Source organism: Dermacentor andersoni, chromosome 1, assembly GCF_023375885.2.
Source record: "Dermacentor andersoni chromosome 1, qqDerAnde1_hic_scaffold, whole genome shotgun sequence".
NCBI classification, from domain to species: Eukaryota; Metazoa; Arthropoda; class Arachnida; order Ixodida; family Ixodidae; genus Dermacentor; species Dermacentor andersoni.
In genome coordinates this window covers 143,042,413-143,064,812 of record NC_092814.1, presented here as the reverse complement: position 1 = coordinate 143,064,812, position 22,400 = coordinate 143,042,413, and the positions used below count along the sequence as shown (strand labels likewise).

The window sequence follows — 22,400 nt, the reverse complement described above, 5'->3', positions numbered from 1 at the left end:
TGCCCCACTCGTGATGCCGCTATCAGTCAGGACCGGCCCCGTCCAACCACTGCTTGCTCTGGAGAACACCGGACGATAGGCTGATTTGTTTCAATTGCTCGCATGTTGAACATGTCTCTCATCATTGCTGCAGTCGTTAGTCATCACTCCCTAGGTGGAGCTTCCCGTCCGACCGTCCAGGTCAAGGTGCTCCCTGTTTCTCTGTGCGTCCTTCATCTACAAATACCGACAACATACTTACAACCTTCCGAACCAGCCGGTCACCGTCACCCCTGTCGGTCTTGTTCACCGCAGGCCCGTCGCTCTTCTTCTCCTGCGTTTGTGCCACAGGAAAACTAGTCGGTGCAGCTCCCGGAGGTGACGCTGCATCAACGACCCAGCCTGCAAATCCTCTGATCACATTGCCTACCCTTGGAAGTATATTAGACGTTGAGGTGGATGGAGTCCCAGTCAAGTCGTTCGTCGACACCAGATGTCTGTAATTACAGACATCTGATGTCAACATTACAGATGTCTGTAATGAGTGCCACCCTTTGCAAAAGACTCAGAAAGATCCTCACACCTGCCGTATTGTGCACAGTACGTGTTGCCGACGGCAGTATGCCACCAGTTGTCGGCATGTGTACAGCACGAGTAACGATTGCCGGCCATCAAACCACCGTCTTATTTATTGTATGAGAGTGCTGTCCCCATGACCTGATTTTGGGGCTGGACTTTCTTTCAACCCATTGTGCCCTAATAGACTGCGCTGCAGGTGTCGTGCAGTTCTACCTTCAGTCTGACTGCTACTTTGTTTCTGATCCACACCATCCTTTCCTGTGTTCTGCTGAATTTGCCCGGTTGCTGCCTCAAGCCTCTACTACCGTACCTTGACCACATGGTCGACCACATGTTCCTGATGGCGACTACATCGTCTCTCTACTTGTCAACGTTATTCTACAGCATGGCGTCACATTCCAAAGCACTGTTGTCGCCATTGTCGATCATTCTACTTGGCTTCCCATTCTAAAGTTTGGATCTGTTGCACATGTTCTTCCCGGTAACATGACAGTGTAGTGGCCTGTCTGACACCTGTGCACGAGTACCAGATATCTCTGCTTACGCCCACTATTACTGCCTCTGTCAGCCCTATCGTCGCATGTTCCTGTTCGGCTTCATCACCCTACCATGACGTCGATAAAATGATTGCTACCGACCTCTCTCCAGCTCAAATTGTAGACCTTAGGTGCATACTGTTCAGTTACCGCAATATTTTTTATTTCTATGAGCACCCGCTCAGCCAGACAGCCATAGTCACTCATCGGATTCACACTGGCGACGCAAGTCCCATCCATTGTCGTCCCTACAGCGTATTTGCTGCAGTGTGCGTCATTCAATGTGAAGTTAAGATGCTGGAGAAGAACATCATTGAGCCTTCCACTAGCCCATGGGCCTTACCAGTTGTCCTGGTCAACACCTGGAGATATTGTGCTGATTATCACCATCTGAACGAGACCACCAAAAAAGGATGTGTATCCATTGCCTCATATTGATGATGCACTTGACTGTCTACATGGGGCGAAATATTTTTCATCGATTGACCTCCGCTCGGGCTACTGGCAGATCGCTGTTGATGAGAAGGATTGCTATGGACTTTTTCAATGCAGAGTCATGCCCTTTGGGCTTTGCAATGCCCCAGCGACATTCAAGAGAATGATGGACACCCTTCTCCGAGGCTTGAAGTGGACCATCTGTCTGTGTTATCTCGATGACGTAATCGTTTTTGCTCCAATGTTTGAAATCCACATTGAGCGTCTCACAACTGTCCTTGCTATGTTTCAAGCTGCGAAACTTCAGCTCAACTCGTCGAAGTGTCACTTCGGTCGTTGTAAAATAACCATTCTCGGGCACCTTGTAAACGCCAATGGAATTCAACCTGACCTGGACAAAATTCGAGCCATGCAAGAATTTCCTGTGCCATGCTCAGTTAAGGACGTTCACAGCTTCATAGGCTTATGCTCATACTTTCGTCGCCTTGTTCAAAATTTTGCTCACAATGCTTGCCCTCTCATCGAGCTTTTAAAGAACGACGTCGCTTTCGCGTGGAGACAGCGGCAGGCCGAAGCCTTCACAGCACTCATCAGACTCTTGACGAGCTCCCCAATTTTAGCCCATTTTAACCCTTCGGCACCCACTGAAATCCATACAGATGCTAGTGGTCACGGCATTGGTGCTGTTCTTGCCCAGATTCAGCGTGGTCAAGAGTGTGTTATCGCTTACACAAGCCATCTTCTGTCCACGGCTGAGTGCAACTATTCTATCACGGAACGAGAGTGCCTAGCACTGGTTTGGGCGATAGCGAAGTTTCACCCATACCTATTTGGTTGCCATTTCCGTGTAATTTACCGACCACCATGTGCTCTGCTGGCTCTCCTCGTTGAAGGACCCTACAGGGCGTCTTGGGCATTGCGCTTGCAAGAGTACACTTTCTCTGTAGTGTACAAATCCAGCCATTTACATCAGGGTGTCGACTGCTTGTCCTGCCACCCTGTTCTCAGACTTCCTCAACATTGGCAATGAACAGCGCCGTAATCCCGTTCTGCGAACCATCATGGATTGGTTAAGCTCACCAACTCCCGATCCTTTCCTTCGTCTCTTCTGTATTTCCGACAGAATCCTGTACAAATGCAACTTGCACCCTGATGGTGCTGACCTATTGCTGGCCATGCCGGGGCACCTTCAACGCACCATGCTTCAACAACTCCACGACGCGTCCATCGCTGGGCATTTCGGTGTTACTCGCACCACCTTTGACCGAGTTTGGCATCGTTTCTTCTGGCCCGACCTCTACCGCTCTGTGCACCAGTATGTGACTGCTTGCGACCTGTGCCAATGCTGGAAGCCCACTCCCATGGCTCCAGCTGGGCTTTTACAACCCATCGATATTCCCACTGAGCCTTTCTTTCATGTGGGACTCGACCTACTTGGCCCTTTTCCTTTCTCAACCTCAACTAAGGGCAACAAATGGGTTGCGGTTGCAACCGATCATGCCACGCACTTTGCCATTACGGGAGCTCTGCCTACAAGTTGTGCCACTGACGTCGTGGATTTTCTGCTATGCAACTTCATCCTGCACCACGGTGCTCCACGTCAGCTCCTCACGGATCGCGGACGTTACTTCTTGTCAAAGGTCATTGGTGACATCCTCCGCCTATGTTTTACTGAGCATCAAACAGCCACTGCTTACCATCCGCAGACTAACAGTCTCACAGAGCGGCTGAACAGAACGCTTACTGACATGCTAGCTATGTACATTTCTCCAGGCCACCAAGACTGGGACGTCGCTCTGCCATATGTCGCCTTCGCTTACAATTTGTCCCGCCATCACATTGCAGGTTACTCAACATTTTATCTACTGTTTGTTCGTGATCCTGTTTTGCCCCAGGACACTATACTTCCACAAGTCACACAGTCGCACACCGCTTATGCCAGCGATGCGATTTCTATGGCAGCACAGGCTCGTCAGATTGCCCGCGCTTGCCTCAGTTATTCCCAGGCTTCCCAGAAGTCCCATTGTGATACGCACCATAGGGACGCGCAGTATTTACCTGGCTCCCTCATGCTCCTGTGGTCACCATCTCGTCGTGCGGGCCTATCTGAAAAACTTCTGTCACGATATTCAGGTCCCTACCGAATCCTATGACAGCTTTCGGATGCGACGTACGAGATTACTCCCAAAGAGCCAAGCCCATCGTCGGTACAGCCAAGAACTGATGTTGTTCATGTCTCCCGGTTAAAGCTCTACGTGCGTGCCTTTGCCGGACCATAATCGCTTGCGCCGGGTCACCGCACCAACCCATGCAGCGTAGTGTCACGATGCAGAACAGGACATGCTGACAAGAAACGATGATGAAGTGCTGCTGTTGCTGGAGCTCTTCCGTTGCCATGTTCTAGTGCCTTCAGCATTCGCCTTGCATAAACAATGTTTGTGCTTGTCTCCACCTCCCAACAATATCTACATCGGGCAGACCGAGAGGTGTCTGAACAAGTGCATCAGCGAGCACCAATACAATAACGCACTTGTATTTGGCAGCGCACGGCTGGAGCTGTATGTGTGTATAGTTAGAGAAGCTGCAAGCATTATACCAGCATTAAAGTGGTGAAGTTGGGCGAGTTAGTATGCATTTATAATGGTAACAGCGCGAACAAAACGACAACGGAGTGAAAGAACACAGGACGAGCGCTGTCCTGTGTCCTTTCACTCCATCATCGTTTTGTTCATGCTGTTACCATTAGGAATTATACCAACACGTCGGCTCCGAGGCCTGTGATATTAAGGAGGTGGTGTTCTTCATAAAAAAAAAATTAGGAAAGATGTATTGGCCAGTAATCCGTTGCCCTCATTGATTGCAAAATGGCATTGCTAGAACTATGATAGCCATGTGTTCTTGCTTTTGTGGTCTTCCATTTTTTCTTTTGTCTTGCTCCCTTGTGCATGGCGATGAGCACGCACTTTGCTGTTAGCTACAAAAAGGGACAGTGACACAAACAAATGATTGGTTGAAATCCAGCAATTTGTGTGTGTACACACTTCTTATGTCTATCTCCGTTCCAGTTTATCGTGCGGTTATATTGTGCAAAGGTACATATGACTTTGCAGTAATCTTGCCTTTGATGGCCAGCAGGTACGGTCGGTGGGCATTAGAGCCAAAATTACTGCAATGTTGTAAAACTCATTCCCACTCAACACAACATACACAAACGTATGCATGCGCTGAAAGGATGCTGCTGCTTGTGCTGTCCTAGTTGTCAATGGGTAGCTCTTGGCTGCCGTCATTTATTCACTCAATTGACCTTGTCTTTTCCTAATCCACAGTTGGAGAGGGCTGAACAACGTCATTGTAAGCAAAAGGCTTATACATGCAGCAGGTGCTTTGGCTTGGCATGTGCAATGTTCCTACTCCTTGCTTGATGCTACACTTTCATATAGTTCATGAAGATGTCCTCTGTTATATAAGCGAGTTTCATTGTGCTGTGCATGCGTAAGGCTCTCTACTGCTGGAGTGGCTTACTGAATTAAGTGCTACCACCGTGATTAATAAGTGTAATCAGCAATGGAAAGCACGCTGCCATTTGGCATTTCATGCACAATAGTAGTGTTGCCCTGTTTGATTGTCATAACTGAAATGGCTTTCACTTGTCAATGTTGTGGCTTTCTGCCAGGTGTATTTTGCTCGCTGCATACTTCCTAGAGTGTCAGACGCCTAGAAGCGCCATCGCATCAGTCGGCATTTATGATACAAGCGCTGCATTTCTCGCTTCTCACGTTGGTAATTACCGCCTTTTAATGCCGTTATCTTAGTGCCGCGCCACATTTCCCGCATACAGTAACGCTGAAAGTTGCAGCGGGCTGCTGCATTCGTACCTGTCATGAAACTTTGCTTGCAGGAAATAAGAAACGAAGATAAGCGGAAAAAAAGTTGCAACACAAAAAGTAGGGCAGGCAACCAGGCGCACCCCGTTCTCATGCGCCTTCCTTCTCTCCTCTAAGCAAATATGGCGGCGTCTAGCATTGGAAAGTAGATGGAGGTCGCCCGGACCGTCTCGTCGGCAGCCGCAGCTGGTTTTCGCTCTAGGGCACTGGGAGTGTAAACGGGATCCCCGAATAACCACTCTGTTGATGGCGCTCGACTGCCTTGCCTCTCCTGAACAAGGTGAAAGCGTAACCCCAAGGCGGTTTTGTTAGAGGCGTAGTCGCTCACATCCGCTCGTCGTCTGCCAACGCTCTCGCGTTGCGTCTGGCGGTTTGCACAGTTCGCACGTGAACAAAAGCAGCGCTCGCTGCATATGTTGTGACATCGCTGCGTGGCCAAATTAGCGAGTGGGCGAAATCTGACCGATTGTTATGACGTCGCGTTACGTAGGTTATCAGCGGATAAAGCAAGCGAGTGTCGGTTGGCGTTTTGTGTTTGTGTTATGTTTTGTTGTTTCCCCTTCGCCACGATCGCGAGCACGATGAGATTGCGCGACAAAGCCAACGAAGCGCGCTCGCTCGCTCATGACCTCCCTCGACCGACGCGCTCGGTCGGTCGCGCCGCGCCGTTTTCTCTTCTTTCCTCAAACCGAATATAGCCGCCGCCGCCTACACTGCTGACATCCCGCTTTCGGAGCCAACGCATTGCCAACGCTTCTTCGGGAAGCCCTAGTGGGATGTAGAAAACTTCAAGGATTGTGCGTTTTAGGTGCGATCGTCGCGTAAAGACCGCTGTGTGACGGTTCAGTTGAACAGAACAACACCCGCGAACCTATCTCGCAGCCACTGGATGGTTTCGTCTCTGCTACGCTCATCGCGCCAAGTGGTCTTCATCACGCAGGCATTTGAGCTTGTCGCTGCGGCGTAAAGTTACTTCTGATGAACGTAGCAAGGTCTTTATGCCTGACTTCGCTGAGCAGAAGCTCGCGACTGCTCTAGCATCTGCAATCGGTTACAGGACCAGACGTGTACAACTCATCGCCGTCGTTTCTGTACGCGTTAGATGAATGCGTGAGTGCATTATCAACTTTTGTTGGTTCAGTTTGCTGTCGGACGTTTAGTGTGATATGCAGCACTGCATTGTGTGTTTCGGACGCTGGCATCGAATTCTGTTTACTTACGGCACAGTTCTGTTTGCAGTCTTTTGCTTGTAGAATTTCTCTCATTTTCGCATCGCTGTTTTAATTCACGCCTGCTGACAAGTTTCGCGAAAATTATTTAATGTGCGCAGCCCAATCTCGTTGGGAGGCGTCGAGATCTGTTTGCCAATTGTTGTTGCTAATGTCATGTCAGGCGATGTTATGAATATTGCAATGGGTTGTTCAGCTGGAAAATCTTTGTTGCTGATAGGTTGCTCTACAACTCGTAAATTTGGAAAACATGTATGAAAGGACTTTCTCTTTTTATGCCAAATGTCGATAAAGCTTTGGCTTCTTGAAGTCTTAAGGCCGCTATATTGTGTGCCTCAACCTGCTTAATTTTGCTAGGTCTGTGGTGCTATTCTCTAATCACTGTCGCGCGTTAATGTACAGTTATGTAACAAAATTAAACCACTTTGTATGACAAAAGGGTTGCCTTTGACCTATAAGTACAAATTTTTAACCCATTCCAATTGTTGACTAAGTAAACCTTACAACGTTTGAACAAATAAGTTCTGTACTACTTATGAATGTTTAAGAAAGACATGCTGGGTCAGTTTTTTTCATCTGGCAAAGGAATGCACTGAAAGTTCATTTAGCTTGGTGCTTTGCATGGTTTTCCGCTCGTCTGTGTTTCTCGGAAAACTCATCGCAGTTATGGTGCAGTGGAATAACCATACTGAGCATGTATAGTGACATCATTGAACACAAACTTTCTCTAGAGGGCAGCTTTCAAGTAAATGTTGCGAAGTACAGGCAGCTGCCTATAACATTAAACAATGTTATTGCATTGCTCCTTATGCACTACTAAAGAGGGCTGAATAGTTTTTGTAACCTGTGCTGATGCCTAGTGCTTAATTTTGTGATCTTATAGAAGCCAGTTAAGAAGCTTTACTTTTTATAAAGCAAGAGAATATTTTGCCTAAGGACCATGGGAAATACTTGTAGACTCTGAAAACAAGAGGTGTGTGGGTTGAAACGTGCTGGTGTCACAAGGTGCATTTTATATTGCCATCAATCTCGATTGGGATCTAATATCTCAACAGCAATTGGCTTCCTTCTGCAGCTTGTGCAACAAAGCCAATCACAATCAATAAATTTTATTCTAATCAAGCTTGATAATGATAGAAAATGTGCCATGTGACACCCATATGATTGCACCTTTATACTATGCTGAATTCTTGTCGGTCATAAGGATGTAGTGTTTTTATTTTAAAAATATGTAATATTAAGATGCGTCCATTTTTTACGGCTTCTTCAGTCTTTCTCACATTATAATTTCGAATATCCCTTATTTTCGCCTTGTTGATCAGTCTTGACAGTTCTGCAAATTCTATCTTATCTCTTGTGTTGGACGCTTTCAATCTTTGCTGTTTCTTTATTAGGTCCTTTGTTACTTGGGAGAGCTTGCCTACTTGTTGCTTTGGTGCCTTGCCTCTCACTTCAGTTGCTGCCTCTGAAACCAGCTTAGTTACGCTTTCATTCATTAGCTCTATGTCATCTTCATCTCTCTGTTCTAAGGCTGCATATTTGTTTGCAAGTACCAGCCTGAATTTGTCTACTTTTACCCTTACTGCCTCGAGGTTGGCCTGTTTCTTCTCGACCAATTTTGCTCTTTCTCTCTTCAAATTGAGGTGAATCCTGGCCTTCACTAACCTATGATCACTGCACTTTACCCTACCTATCACTTCTACATCCTGCAGTATGCTGGGATCAGCAGAAAGTATGAAGTCAATTTCATTTCTTGTTTCACCATTAGGGCTTTTCCAGGTCCACTTTCTGTTGCTACGCTTCCTGAAAAATGTGTTCCTTATTCGAAGCTAATTCCTTTCAGTGAGTTCTACCAGCATTTCTCCTGTAGTGTTCCTAGAATTGACGCCGTAGTTGCCAATTGCTTTCCCCCCACTTTTGCATTGAAGTCGCCCATTACTACAGATACTGAGTTTGCACTTTTCTCATCGCTAATTCAACATCTTCACAAAACTGATCTATTTCCTCATCATCGTGACTGGATGTTGGAGCGTAGGCTTGTACTACCTTTAATCTATACCTGTTATTAAGTTTGATTACGACTACAGCTACCCTCTCATTAATGCTGTAGAATTTGTCAGTGTTGCCCGCTGTGTCCTTATGGATTAGGAGTCCTACCCCGTAATGCTTCTTATCTGGGAGACCTCTATAGCAGAGGACATGTCCGTTATTCAACAATGTGTAAGCATCATCAGTTCTTCTAATCTCACTAAGGCCGATGATATCCCAAACAATGTCTGATAGCTCCTCAAAGAGTCCTGCTAAGCTAGCCTCACTCGAGAGGGTTTGGGTGTTACACGTTGCAAGGACCAGTTTCCATTGGCGCCCTGTCCGGACCCAGAAATTCTTAGCACCCTCTGCTGCATTACAGGTCTGACCGCCGCCTTGGTCAGGTCCTTTGCAGTGGCTGGGGACTGAGGGCCAGGGGTAATTTTAGAAATCATGAGATAGGACGTGGCAAAATACTGCACCAGGGAGGCCAATTCCTGTGCTGGTGAGGGAGTGTCTTTGTTGAAGCTAAGTGGGCCTTCCTAATTTGGTTGTACCTGGATTAGTATAGCACCACTCGCTCTCGGTATCTTTTGTTGGTGTCAGGCATCACTCCAAGCTTGCAGATGTAGTGCACTGGAGGAGGTGAAATTCAAGCTCAGCATTGTGAGATTTAAAAAAAAAAATATATAGTCAAGGAGTACAGACAACTTTGTAAACATCTTGGAAAATATCTGCAGAGATTCCACAGCTACCTTAATTCTACACAAGAAAAGTAGGAAGATAACTATAAAGAAAGAAGTCAGACAAGGAGAGACAAAATCTCTCCAATGCTGTTCACTGCGTGCTTGGAAGAAGTATTCAAGCTATTAAACTGGGAAGGCTTAGGAGTAAGGATCAACAGCGAATATCTCGGCAACCTTCGGTTTGCAGATGACATTTCCATTCAGCAGCAATGCAGACAAGTTACAACAAGTCATTGAGAACCTTAACAGAGGGAGTGTAAGAGTGGGGTTGAAGATTAACATGCAGAATACAAAGATAATGATCAATAGCCGGGCAAGGGAACAAGAGTTCAGGATCACCAGTCAGCCTCTAGAGTCTGTAAAGGGTTATGTTTGCCTAGGTCAGTTAATCACAAGAAACCTTGATCATGAGAAAGAAATTCATAGAAGAATAAAAATGGGTTGGGTTGCATATGGCAAATATTGTCAGCTCCTCACTGGAAGCATACCATTATCATTTAAAAGGAAGGTGTACAATCAGTGCATTTTACCGGTGCTGACATATGGGGCAGAGACTTGGAGACTGACAAAGAAGCTTGAGAACAAGTTAAGGGCCGCGCAAAGAGTGATGGAATGAAGATTGCTAGGCATAACGTTAAGAGACAGAAAGAGAGCTGTTTGGATCAGGGAGCAGACGGGTATAGACGATATTCTAATTCTTATCTAGATAGAAAATGGAGCTGCGCAGGTCATGTAATGCGCCGGTTAGATAACCGTTGGACCATTAGGGTTACAGAATGGGTACCAAGAGAAGGGAAACACAATTGAAGGTTGACAGAAGACTAGGTGGGGCGTTGAAATTAGGAAATTCGCGGGTGCTAGTTGGAATTGGTTGGCGCAGGACAGGGCTAATTGGAGATCGCGGGGAGGGGCCTTCATCCTGCAGTGGACATATAGTAGGATGATGATGATGATGATGATGAAAAGATGCAAATGTGAACAATTAGTTTTGTTGATATCCTTGTCACTATTCTAAAATCGGTCTTGGACCAGTGTTGTGACCTGCTATTGTGTTTTCATGAACATCATGAAAGAGTTTATACTTGCCCCGAGTTCTGATGTACATGTTGGCAGGTAATTTTGAACTCTTAATATGTTAGCATTGTCCCATGAACTCTGAATACTTTTGAGAGGAGGCATAGGAGTTTCTTAGTGGCTCTTCCACTACTGTTGAAGTTATTTATTTATTTAGTTTTAAAATTTTAAACCTACTGTTAATATATATGTGTGCATCCATAGCAAAAAATGTTTATACCATGTGCTCTTAGACAAAAAAAGTATTGGAGGCTGTTGTTTCAGGCGTCGCCAGCATTTACAGGCGTGTTTTACTTCCAGGAGGGAAGTGCAGTTGTAGAATTTCCTTTCCTTGAGGTATCTCTTTTTTACCCATTGATATGTGCACACCCTTTTTTTTTTTTTTTTTTTTCTTTACAGATCTCATTCCTAGTGCCTGCAAATGTTGGCAGCATGTCAGTTTTTCAGCTCTGTTTTAGGGCAGTCTTTTGAGCTGCTCACAGGGGTTTTGGTTATAAAAGAGCCCTGAAAATAAATGTTTCCGCATAGCCTCAGTGCATACCCCATAATTGAGAGGTGTACTGCATAGGCCTCATCCACAAAGTGCAGTCTAATATAGCTTGATTCCTGGCTCCACGCTTAGGCTGTGAGGAAAATCAGGCTCTTGTATTTTTGGTGAGCAGCTGCACTGTACTGCATGTTCTGTCCATTGCTGCTGTGGCTTATGTGTGCTCCTGCGGATGACTCTGCAGAGGCAGCCCAGGAGCGTGGCAGTGACGAGCTTCGGCAGGGGGGCAGTGCCACTAGCACCCCCATCTTGGGGGGGCGGGTGCCTGATGCTACTGCCACGCCATCACGAATTGTGGTGAGGAACCCTCCTCTGATTTTGAAACTGTAATCTACATGGGTGTTGCATGTCTGCCCAGAATGCATGTCGGAGCGTAGCTGGTTGTGTTGAGCCTTTTGTTTCCTGGCATTGGGGTCATGTTTAGATAGTCGTTTTTGCTTTTCAATGTAATCCCGAAAAAGTTGTTTTCTTATTATTATTCATCTTTGTAAAGTGGGATGCTGTGCTGAAGACATGGCAAGAAATAAAGAAGTGGAGTGTTTTACTCCTCAGCCTCATTTTGATGCCTTTTCTTTGGTCCTGTTTTATTTTCAAGATGACTAAGCACCAGTCAGCATCTGCACACAGCATTCTTCTTTGGTATACAAGTGATTTTGGTGTCATACCATGGCACACTTTCCAGTACCGTAATTCTGTTTGTCTTATGGAGCATACTGTGCATTATCACTACATCAGAAGGTGGGTAATAAGATGAAGGTGTACTTTTAGGTTGCTGTGATATTTGCCGTCGATCCTTGCTCCTAAGCCTTCCCAGTTCAAGCTATTAAACTGGGAAGGCTTAGGAGTAAGGATCAACGGCGAATATCTCGGCAACCTTCAGTTTGCCGATGACATTGTTCTATTCAGCAACACTGGAGACGAGTTACAGCAAATGATTGAGTACCTTAACAGAGTGAGTGTAAGAGTGAGGTTGAACATTAATATGCAGAAGATAAAGATAAGGATGAATAGCCGGGCAAAAGAACAAGAGTTCAGGATCGCCATTCAGCCTTTAGAGTCTGTGAAGGAGTACATTTACCTAGGTCAATTAATCACAGGGAACCCTGATCATGAGATGGAAATTCATAGAAGAATACAAATGGCTTGGATTGCATACGGCAGATACTGTCAGCTCCTGACTGGAAGCTTACCATTATCATTGAAAAGGAAGGTGTACAATCAGTGCAATTTACTGGTGCTGACATACGGGGCAAGGACTTGAATTGAAGACTGACAAAGAAGCTTGAGAACAAGTTAAGGACCGTGCAAAGAGCGATGGAACAAAGAATGCTAGGCATAACGTTAAGAGACAGAAAGAGAGCGGTTTGGATCAGAGAGCAAACAGGTATAGTCGATATTCTAATTGACATTAAGAGAAAAAAAATGGAACTGGGCAGGTCATGTAATATGCAGGTTATGTTATTGTGGGTTATGACCATTAGGGTTACAGAATGGGTACCAAGAGAAGGGAAGCGCAGTCGAGGACGGCAGAAGGCTAGGTGGGGTGATGAAATTAGGAAATTCGCGGGTGCTAGTTGGAATTGGTTGGCGCAGGACAGGTGTAATTGGAGATCGCAGGGAGAGGCCTTCGTCCTGCAGTGGACATAAAAGAGGCTGATGATGATGATGTGCTTTTAGTATGTGCAGTGACATGGTGGCACTGGTGTCTGTTGGTTCTAGTAAATGACAATTTGCCTTCCTGATGCCCTTTCTGAAGCTACATGCAATGCTAAGAAAAACCCATCAAAGCCATATGTATAACAAGTAGAAAGTTTGCCATATATTGAGAATTTTAAGTGTAGACTGTCTATCAGTGTGAAAATTGATAACTATTATTAATTAATGCCATAATCATGTGCTGGTTGCACTGAACCTTTTGAGAAAATAAGGAGCTGTCATGAAATGGTGTTCAGAATGGTTTGACATTGAAAAATTGGTCATGGCTGTGTTTCACAGCTTCTAAAATGTGCCTTTTCATGTTTTTTTTTACATGTTTACTTTGTAAGCACACTTTGCATTATGCAACCCATCTCAGCCTTGGTGATAATGGGGATGGTTTCTGTGTGAACTGCATCTATGGTTCATTGTATAAAAATGTGCTGCAAGCTTACAATAGTGACACCAGAACTTGCCTTGAATTGAGGCCTTCACACAGTGAGATATTCTTGAAAAGTGACCTCTCTCCTTGGGGGGGGTTTCTTGGGTTGCAGAGCTTCTTCTCAAAGCGATCTTTGAAGCAGAATCCCTTGAAGCGAACCAAGAGCGTTAGCAAGCTGGAGCGGGCGCGGCGATCTGAAGCGCCTACACCGCGGCTTCGTGGCTCGCGCTCGCACGAGTCACTGCTGCAGTCACCTGGGGGCCCCTGGGGCCTGGAGGGGGCCAGACTGGGTCCTCTGCATCCAAGCCTCCGAAACCACCCCGCTCAGGGACAGGCCTGGGTAAGGTTTCTCCATTTGTAGCAAACGGTTAAGGCCTATTTCCAGGCTTGTTTAGCTGCACACATAGGTCTAGTGAATTCATTGTTCAATTATGTCTAAATGTAAGGCCATGACTGTTTATGTATCCTCAATTTATGTTATAATGGTAAAAAAAAACTTGACCCTTGTGCCACTAAACACAAAATTCATCACGATCAATAATAAAGTTGTCCTTATGTTCATGGTCACTTATTAGTGCATATGTATATGTTATGCTCAAAAAGTTTTTTAATGAGCGCTTGCAGAAGTGAAACTGCTGCTACACTTGCTCCAAACTTCTACAAAGGGCACATCTTGCTGCATGCTACAACAAAAGTATCATTTTGGCAATAATTGCTCCATGTCTGCTTCAAAGACACCTGCTGAAGGTCTGATGGCTACGATTGTGCAAACGAAACCTGGGCTTCCGCTTTTGCGGCTTTGTAGCGTATGTGGGGTGGCACATTAGTAATTCCTGTTATGATGCCGTCTCTGCAGCTTTAATCATGAGAGCAACAAAGTGGGGTGCATTGTCACCTGCCTCACAAACGTGGTGATTCCGCTAAACCAGTAACTGCTCAGAGCAGTAAAGGGCACCTGCAAGTAGCAACAACAGCGACTAGAAGCAGAAACATCAGTAGTGAGTGCAAAAGAGGAATGAAACTAAGGTGACTTAATGTACCTGGGAATAAAGGCAAATGCAGGGAACCTAGAAGATGAAATAAAATCATCAAGAAAGATGCTGAGAAATGCTAAAGTATAGTTTCCAAAAGGATGTAGGCAAAATGTTTCTCCCAACATCCAGAGCATTGAGACACTGTTGAGGAGGGGTCAGAACCAGAAAAGGCTCTCGGAAGCACTTTCAAGCCTGGAGTCCCTCCAGAATAAGTAAAGCCATATACTAAGTAATCTTGCAACTTGCAAGCAAGTTGAGATTCCACTTACCATACATAATCTATTATTTTGCTATTGCCACTGTCTTGTGAGCACCTTACCACATGTTGCATTTCATAATGTTGTTATTCACCACATCGAGTCTTTAATTAAACTTTTATAATTCCTTCTAAATGTAAGTTTGCTCTGTATTTATGTCTAAATAGCCTTCTAGAATTAAAGAGTTACAGAACTTGCATTATATTGTTTCGCGTTATATTGTTTTTGTGTCATTTATATATCCTAAATGCCCTACTACAAGAGCTGCTGCAAGAAATCTTTTGGCTGTTCCAAAATTCTCATTGTTCTTCCAAAACTGTACTCTTGGCTTTAGGTGATGCAGTAGTGAATAGAATTATTTAGGCCAACTTGGATTCTTTTATGTGCACTGAAATAAAGCACACAGACATTTTTGAAGTCCATCCCCTTTGGAGTACAGCCACCAAGACTAAATTTGGCCCCGCTACTTGTTGCAGGATGAAGAGTTCATCTCAAGTAAATAATTTCAATTACTGTCAAGTCATGCCTATAATACAAGGTGTTCTTTTGTCTGTCACACTCTCTTTCCTTTTGTTTCTATTTCTTTTTTTTTCATGGATATTAGCACATCATATTGGTGTCTCATTATATTGGGTTACCTTAAAGCAGGGTACCAGCTTTTATCTGAGGGGGAAGAGGGGAGGTCTGTTAGTAAGGGGAGGGGCTGATAATAATGATAGGATAGAATAGAAAAAGAAAGTTCCAAGTGAAAGACTGCTGTTTATTTTTATTGTTGGTAAACAGCTCTCAAGCACGTGACAAAAATTTCAGTAATAGTCCGGTCTCCAACAGTGCTGCTATATGCGCCATTTGTAGCAATTTTTTAATGGCTGCTTAATGCATCATTCAGGAAAGACCTTTCATTTTGAATGGTCAGGGTGTCTACCAACTAGAAAAACCGGGAATTCTCAGGGATTTTGAATAGTCTGGAAATACTCACGGACACGGGGAATTTCTGCTTCTGTCAGGGAAAATTAGCTGTAAGTTTATTGAAAAGGAACGAAAGTCACGCTAATGCTCACCCGATTAAGAGTAATCGTAACGAATCAACTTTGACGCCTGATTTTTGGGACATGCCCGATAATTCGGATGGCTTTGCAGCCCCTCCACGGACCCCATAAATTCAATGTATAAGAATGTCTAAAATTTCGGACGCAAGAACCCTTCGCCATCCGATTTTCCGAACGTTTTGCTGTGACCGCAGGTCAGAAACGGCATTAATCAAAGCCTCTTTGATTATCTCGTCGCCTCAAACCGGCGCTCACGCATGGCAATGCTAGGCCTAGCTGCTTCGACGCTGATCGCTATCAAGCTTCTGGGTTTTCGGTGCTGTGTTTTTCATTAAATCAATTCGCCACTGTCAGCAATGGCGCCAACTCTGCCTTTGTAATCCTCGCGATTGGCTTTGAAGCTCGGAAAGCACGGCGCGTTGCATAAGGCCGGTTCCCGAAAGTGAACTTCGCCTCAATACAGCCATGTTACGCGGTGAAGCATTCATGCAGTATTGCGGTGAAGCTTTAAAAGCGTATGAAGGGGCAATTGTCACGGGATGCACTATGTATTCCTTAATTATACACGCGTGCACTCGCCGTCTCCTGTCACAGTACGAGCAACGATCTGCCTAATAAGTGTACTGGCAGGCCTTCAGAGCTATTTTGGACGTGCCTGTGGCGATTTGAGCCCTGAAGGGCAGTAAAAGACATGCATTCATTTTTTCGGACTGCATTCAGGTTTTCGCGGCCCCTAGGGGGTCCAAAAATATGGACGTTGACTGTACAACAGACCAAGAGGATGCTTCAAATGGTCTGCGGGGCGAACGCGGGGCAGAAGGAGGATGAGAACACAAAAGAACCGATGCACTGAGGAATGAACAGGAAGGGAGGTGTGCCGCCGCTTCTTTGAAGGAGCTTGAGCTCAAAAAACAAAGTGTTGGCTGACGCCAAGGTGCAGGTTACCCTCATCTAAACCAAACTAAACTCTTTAAAGCAGTGAAATACAACACTGAGGCGTTGTGCGCGAGCTGAGAGTATGTCAGGACAGTTGAGGTTGACTTTCCAGCTGCTGAGAGATAATCTCACATGTGGCAAAGTTCGGGCCTCATACCAATGAGCCTGCTATCAGTTGATAGAAATAGCTCATATACGAAAATATTTGCTTCTGTATGCATTTCATTTTATTCGTATTTGTATGTATTCGACTCAATTTGCGATGGGCTTTACCATTATTTTTCGAAGATATTTTATTCACTGTGCATTTTACTAACCCATCCCTTCTGTTTTCTTTTTGAATAAAATAAACACTACTCCTTTGTATTCAAGCTGGATGAAGCGTTTTTTTTTTTTTTTTTTTTTTAACATGCATTTCAACCTGTCTTGACATAAAACAAAGTTCTGTGTCACTCGTGAATTTTGCAATGGCACTCAGGAAAAACCTGGAAAACTCGGGAAATTTCGAAATGTCAACTTGGTAGACACTGTGATGTTACAATGGCCGACTGCAGCCTCACTGCTTTTATGCCTCTAACATGGATGGATACGTCCTGCGCTTACTTGCCCATTAAACAGAATAAAGATGTGTTTGTTTATTGCAAAGAGCAGAGATCTTCAGCAGAGCAACATCGTGCGAGGAGCTCGAGCGCATCGCTAAACCTTGTTATCGCTGTCAATGCTTCGCCTTCATGAAACTGCTACTTTTTTACAAATGTGTATAATTCTTTCTTGGTGTTTACAGCATAAAGTGTACTCAACACTTTAAATAACATGCCTTGCTGAAATGTTTTAACCCAGCCTTTGCGTTGTTCAGCCGTTTCATATTAGGTTCATGTTTTATCTGTGGGAAAAAGCTTTTCTTGCAGCGTTTCATTGTCAGTGCACTTTCATTGTAATGTCTTTGGATACATCATCTAAGCAATGGCATTCTTAAGACATCTACTACAGCGAGTTTCTGTCATGGGCGCAGGGAGCGCCTGGTCATGCAGGCCCGGGCTTGGAGCCATGGGCTCAGGCCAGGCGTCTAATGGTGGGCCTGGGCTGAATAATTTGGCCCGTACAGTGCTTTAGCCCAGTTGGTCACAATTAATACGAAGCTCCCCACTACGGTGTTCCTCGTAATCAGATCGTGGTTTTGGCATGTAAAACCCCAGAATTTAATTATTTTAGGAAACCTCCTTTCTTATAACAGCCACAAATAATAATTTTTGTACAGCCAGACACATAAGCTGGTGCGCACACATGGCCAAGTGAGCCAGTGTGGGACGGTGCTTCTTGCAGATGCTGTTTGAGACCTGCCAGGGTGGCTTAGCCCCTATGGTGTTGCGCTGTTAAGCACAAGGTCATGGGATCAAATTCGGGCTGTGGGGGCCACATTTTGAGGGGGGCGATATGCAAAAGTGCCCGTGTCTCATGCATTGGGGGCATGTTAAAGATCCCCTGGTGGTCACAATTAATCTGGAGTCCCTCACTACAGCGTGCCTTATAATCAAATTGGGGTTTTGGCGCCTAAAACCCCAGCAGTCAATTCAATTCAATGCCGTTTGAGCGAACAGTCGGGGTCAGTGAGAAGACTCAAGATCGCCAACAAAGTTCCCTTGTTTATACTACATGGGAGCGCTGGAGAAAAGATTGTAATTGTCTCTACAAAAGATTGACCGAGGGTCAGGACATCCAGACATACACCCTGGATCTGCCCCTGTTAAAGGGTACCTCCCAGTGGTAAAGGGAGGGTATATTTATGCAGTATCGATAGGCCCATTTCCACAGAGCCACGCTTCATTCATGATGGTAGTTGTCACATGGTGAGCTTTCCTTGCAATGGGAAGGGGGATTTATTTGTTGGTTAATACCTCTTTAGGGTATAAGTGTTCCCCCTCCTTACATGCTTGAAAACTCGCAGTGTCCGAGGTTTGTGTAGATAAATTTTGTGGTGCTGTAAATCTTGAACGCCTTGGCTGGCCTCGTTTAGTGCCTGCAGCCGTCATCAGATTGTGCCCACACATTACAAAGAAAAAGTATAAAAATATACAGATATTCATGCTGAGAAAAAAATATTTGGTAGTTTTCTCAGAAAGCGGAGCATTGATGGCAATAGCAAGGAAACAACTACATGAAGTAAGGTTCATAGTTTTATCGGTGTCCTGCGCACTCAAGCAAATTGAACAAATTTCAAGGTTACACGACTGCCAACACTTAATGCGCAGGAACAGAATGCGCATCAAGGCCCCAACCATCTCGGCTCGGCCTTTGCATATGCCACAGATTACCTCCAAGATACGGCCTGAAAATTGCTAATTGTATTGGCTCTGTATAGTATGCAGGCTATTACAGTAATTAAAATATGAAAAATATGCTGAGGTGTGCCGGAGGGGGGGGGGGGTGCACATGGAACAATAGTGCATTGAATTTCACATACAATCATGCTGAATATGAGTTGCAACGAGGTGCCCATAGTCCAAGAGGCTTCAAGACTGCATGGCAACACTGCCATACAAAAAATACTGGTATTTTGATCACCAATTTTTTATATGTCGGTGCCTCCACGTAGTCTTGAACCCTTTGGACCTTGGGCACCATTTTGCAACTTGTATAGAGTGGGATATAATAGCACATATTTTGCACTTGCTATTTTTCTTTAAAACGTCATTGTTGTTTTGGTAGATGCCACATATATCCTCCATGATTAATGCATTTTCGCACGGCTGCAATGTCAGCCATGTTGGCCATGTGTTTTGTTGAGCCTGTTTTTGTCGCTTCTGCAGGGCCCTGCCCCGCGGGGTGCAGGTGAACATTGGTTCGAGTTGGCACCTCGTGGTGGTCCGGCGTGTGTGTACGCCTGCCGGTCTCGGCAGCAGTGCCTGCACTGGTTGGCACGGCTGCGACAGGCTGCTCAGCCACAGCGGGATGCCATCCGCCGCACTGAGAATGCTCTTCGGCTTTGGGTGCTGGAGGCCAAGGGCCTGGCACCAAAGAAGCGATATTTCTGTGAGCTGCGTTTAGATGGCACACTATACGCTCGCACCTCAGCCAAGCTGAAGTCTCAGCTCTGCTTCTGGGGGGAGCACTTCGAGTTCAGGTGAGTGCTTCACGACTTTGAGGGCAAAAGCTAGTTGATGGAAGCAGGTCCTTTGGATGCCAGCTAATGCAGTTCTTTTACGAGCAAGAGTGCTGTGTCATCACGCTGACAATATTGTTGTATTGTATATAATTTCGTTGATATATATATTTTTAATGTACATTTATGTGGCCATGTGCAGAGTTTTACATGTCTAATTAATAATTTCATGTTTATTTAAGGCACATAATTGTTCAAGCTTTCTTGGAGGCTAACACAAAATTTTCACCTTCTCAACTCCAGGTTGTCATAAAGTTTCTTTTCCTCCAGAGGACGACTCCAAAGGAGGTCTCTGACAGTATGAGTGAAACAAGTGCTCATCCTACTCCATCGTTAAAAAGTAATGCACTCAATTTCGGCGGGGTGAATTTGAAATTGAACACATAGCAAGGTCTGGGAGGTCCTTGCTACAGGTGGGGAACAACTTGCTGCAGGTGGGGAACGATCCCACAACCTTTGCATGGGAAAAGTGGATGGGGAAACGGCGCCGCGGTAGCTCAACAGGTAGAGCATCGCACGCGAAATGTGAAGGTTGTGGGATTGTCCCCCATCTGCAGCAAGTTGTTTTTTCATCCAATTTAATTTCCAATAATTTATCGTTCCTTTATTTCTTTTATTAAGCACTAGTAATTTCCCCTATGTTTCCTTGGTGTCAGTGTTTGTTGGCTTCTTCTGATATGACTAATAAAAATCGGGCCCCTCGGTTAACCCTCTCTTCTCGTTTATTATGTAACGAGGGTGTATAGGGGCGCGAAATGCGTCCGCTATAGAGGGTCTCGAATCCGGCAACATTGATGCCTTCAGGTAGCATGTGTGGGTTTATTGACCGGTTGCCTTCACCCAAAAACATCACGTTCTCGTGACGCCTGCGGCAGAAAGGATGTTCCACATCCGCCGCCAAGGTCTGAGTGGTGGCGCTGGCTAACGCTCCCAGGGTTCTACTAGGAAACATAATTACCCAAGAAAGTGGATGGGGAAACGGCGCATGGTAGCTCAATTGGTAGAGCATCGCACGCAAAATGCGAAAGTTGTGGGATCGTTCCCCACCTGCGGCAAGTTGTTTTTTCATCCACTTTCATTTCCATTAATTGATCGTTTCATTATTTTAATTTATTAAGCACAAGTAATTTCCCCCATGTTGTCGTTGGTGTCCGTGTTTGTTGGCCTCTTATGATATGACTAATAAAAATCAGGCCCCTCGGTTAACCCCCTCTCTTCTAATATTTTCCCTCCAACTGAAGTCATTCAGCACCAGCCAGCTAACATGGAGACATACTGAGACTGCAAGAAATGTTACAACAGCAAAATGCAGCAGAAAACAATAGTTTAGTGCAAGACTTGCAATGTTCCCCTATTTTTCACATTAAGGAACTGCTTTGTTGCATGGCATGCTCAACTGTAGGGCTTCCAATAAAATTTTTTAGCGCAAGTATTTTTGAAGGAAAAATTGTGATTTCTTTGCAGATAGTGTCTATTAGATAACAAAACATTCTGTATATATCAAAAATATTTGTGAGGGTTTTTTTTTTTTTTTTTAGGTGCAAGCATATTGTTACAAGTTTTGTTCAATTTCATACAGGGATGGAAGGGCTGTGCTAATTGCACCATCTGTGCCAACCTGTGCCAAAGTGTGCCATAGCACTAGTTATGAATGAAGATGCCAAATTTAGTGCAATGTGCGTCTTCAGTGGCAACTAGCATCACAGCCATGGTCATGCATTGGATAGCATGACCATGGATCCCGAAATTGAAGCCTAAGCAATCACGTTCAGCGTTGGCGTCTTTGGAGTGTCGGTGTGTTTGGTGACGCATTGTAACTTGGCCGCAGGAAAGCCAAAATAGTTTTGTGCTATACAACGCATTAAGGATGCTTTATATAAGTCTTAGGCATCTGAATACTACAGTCGACTCTCACTACAATGGACACTGATAATCCGACAAAATACATCCGTTTTATCTGAAGTCCATAATATCCGAAATGCCTCACTTCCGAAACTTTGGTCGTGATATCTAACAACGTTATTGCAAAGAGTGAGTGACGAACATCCAAAGTAAAAAAAAAGTCGCAGTTTCGCCCAAAAGGCGAAGCATCGATTGCAATAGCAAACTAGTAGACAGCTATGCGAAGTAAGGATAGTAGTTTTATCTCGCTCAACAACCGCGAAAACTTGCTGTCAAAACGTTGAAGTGAGGAAGTGCGGCAACAGCAGCGAGTGGATTTACCTTTGTGCTGTCTCTTGCTTCAACGCGAACTAAACGTCAAAAGCAGAGTGCATATGAAGCTACCAGCGCTGAGCGCACTTTGTCCACATCGTAGATCACTTTCAAGATACGATAGCCACGCAGCTATGCCGTAAGCAGCAGCCGCTGGAGTAGAACCCCCCCCCCTCTCCCTTTCTTCCCTCGGTGCCTTGTGCGCAAAAGAAGACGGCGCGTCTTCACCCTTTGTTCCTCTCTCATGCGCGTAATATTGAGCCGCGATGATCGGCTGACCCTTACAAGTCAGTTGTCAGCCTGTGTCGACACGACAAAAGTACGTCTTAAAGCCCGATTTTGAAAAAAAAATAATTGCTGCTAATTTCATCCGCTGTAGCTGATAGTCTGTTGTAGCACAGTCTGTTCAAAGCGAACTTCGTCGCATTAATAAAATAGGTAGAACAAACTAAGGCTGAAATGTGGTCTGTTATAGCTTAAAGTCTGTTGTTTGCGAGTCCGTTGTAACGAGCGTAGGCTGTATGTGGACCAACTAAAGACCGTAGGTTAGTTGGTATTCTATAACTGAGGTTTTTA

At 45.0% G+C, this 22,400-nt stretch overlaps 1 protein-coding gene across 1 annotated transcript in view; it reads left to right on the top strand.

The window, feature by feature from the left end:
* The window catches only part of raskol (Ras GTPase-activating protein raskol), a 179,806-nt gene that overhangs the window by 36,331 nt on the left and 121,075 nt on the right, over positions 1–22,400 (top strand). Inside the window, exons 4-6 of the mRNA XM_072287915.1 lie at positions 11,222–11,334; positions 13,287–13,514; positions 19,258–19,571. Coding sequence (XP_072144016.1) covers positions 11,222–11,334; positions 13,287–13,514; positions 19,258–19,571 — 655 coding nt within the window. The remainder of the gene's footprint in view (positions 1–11,221; positions 11,335–13,286; positions 13,515–19,257; positions 19,572–22,400) is intronic.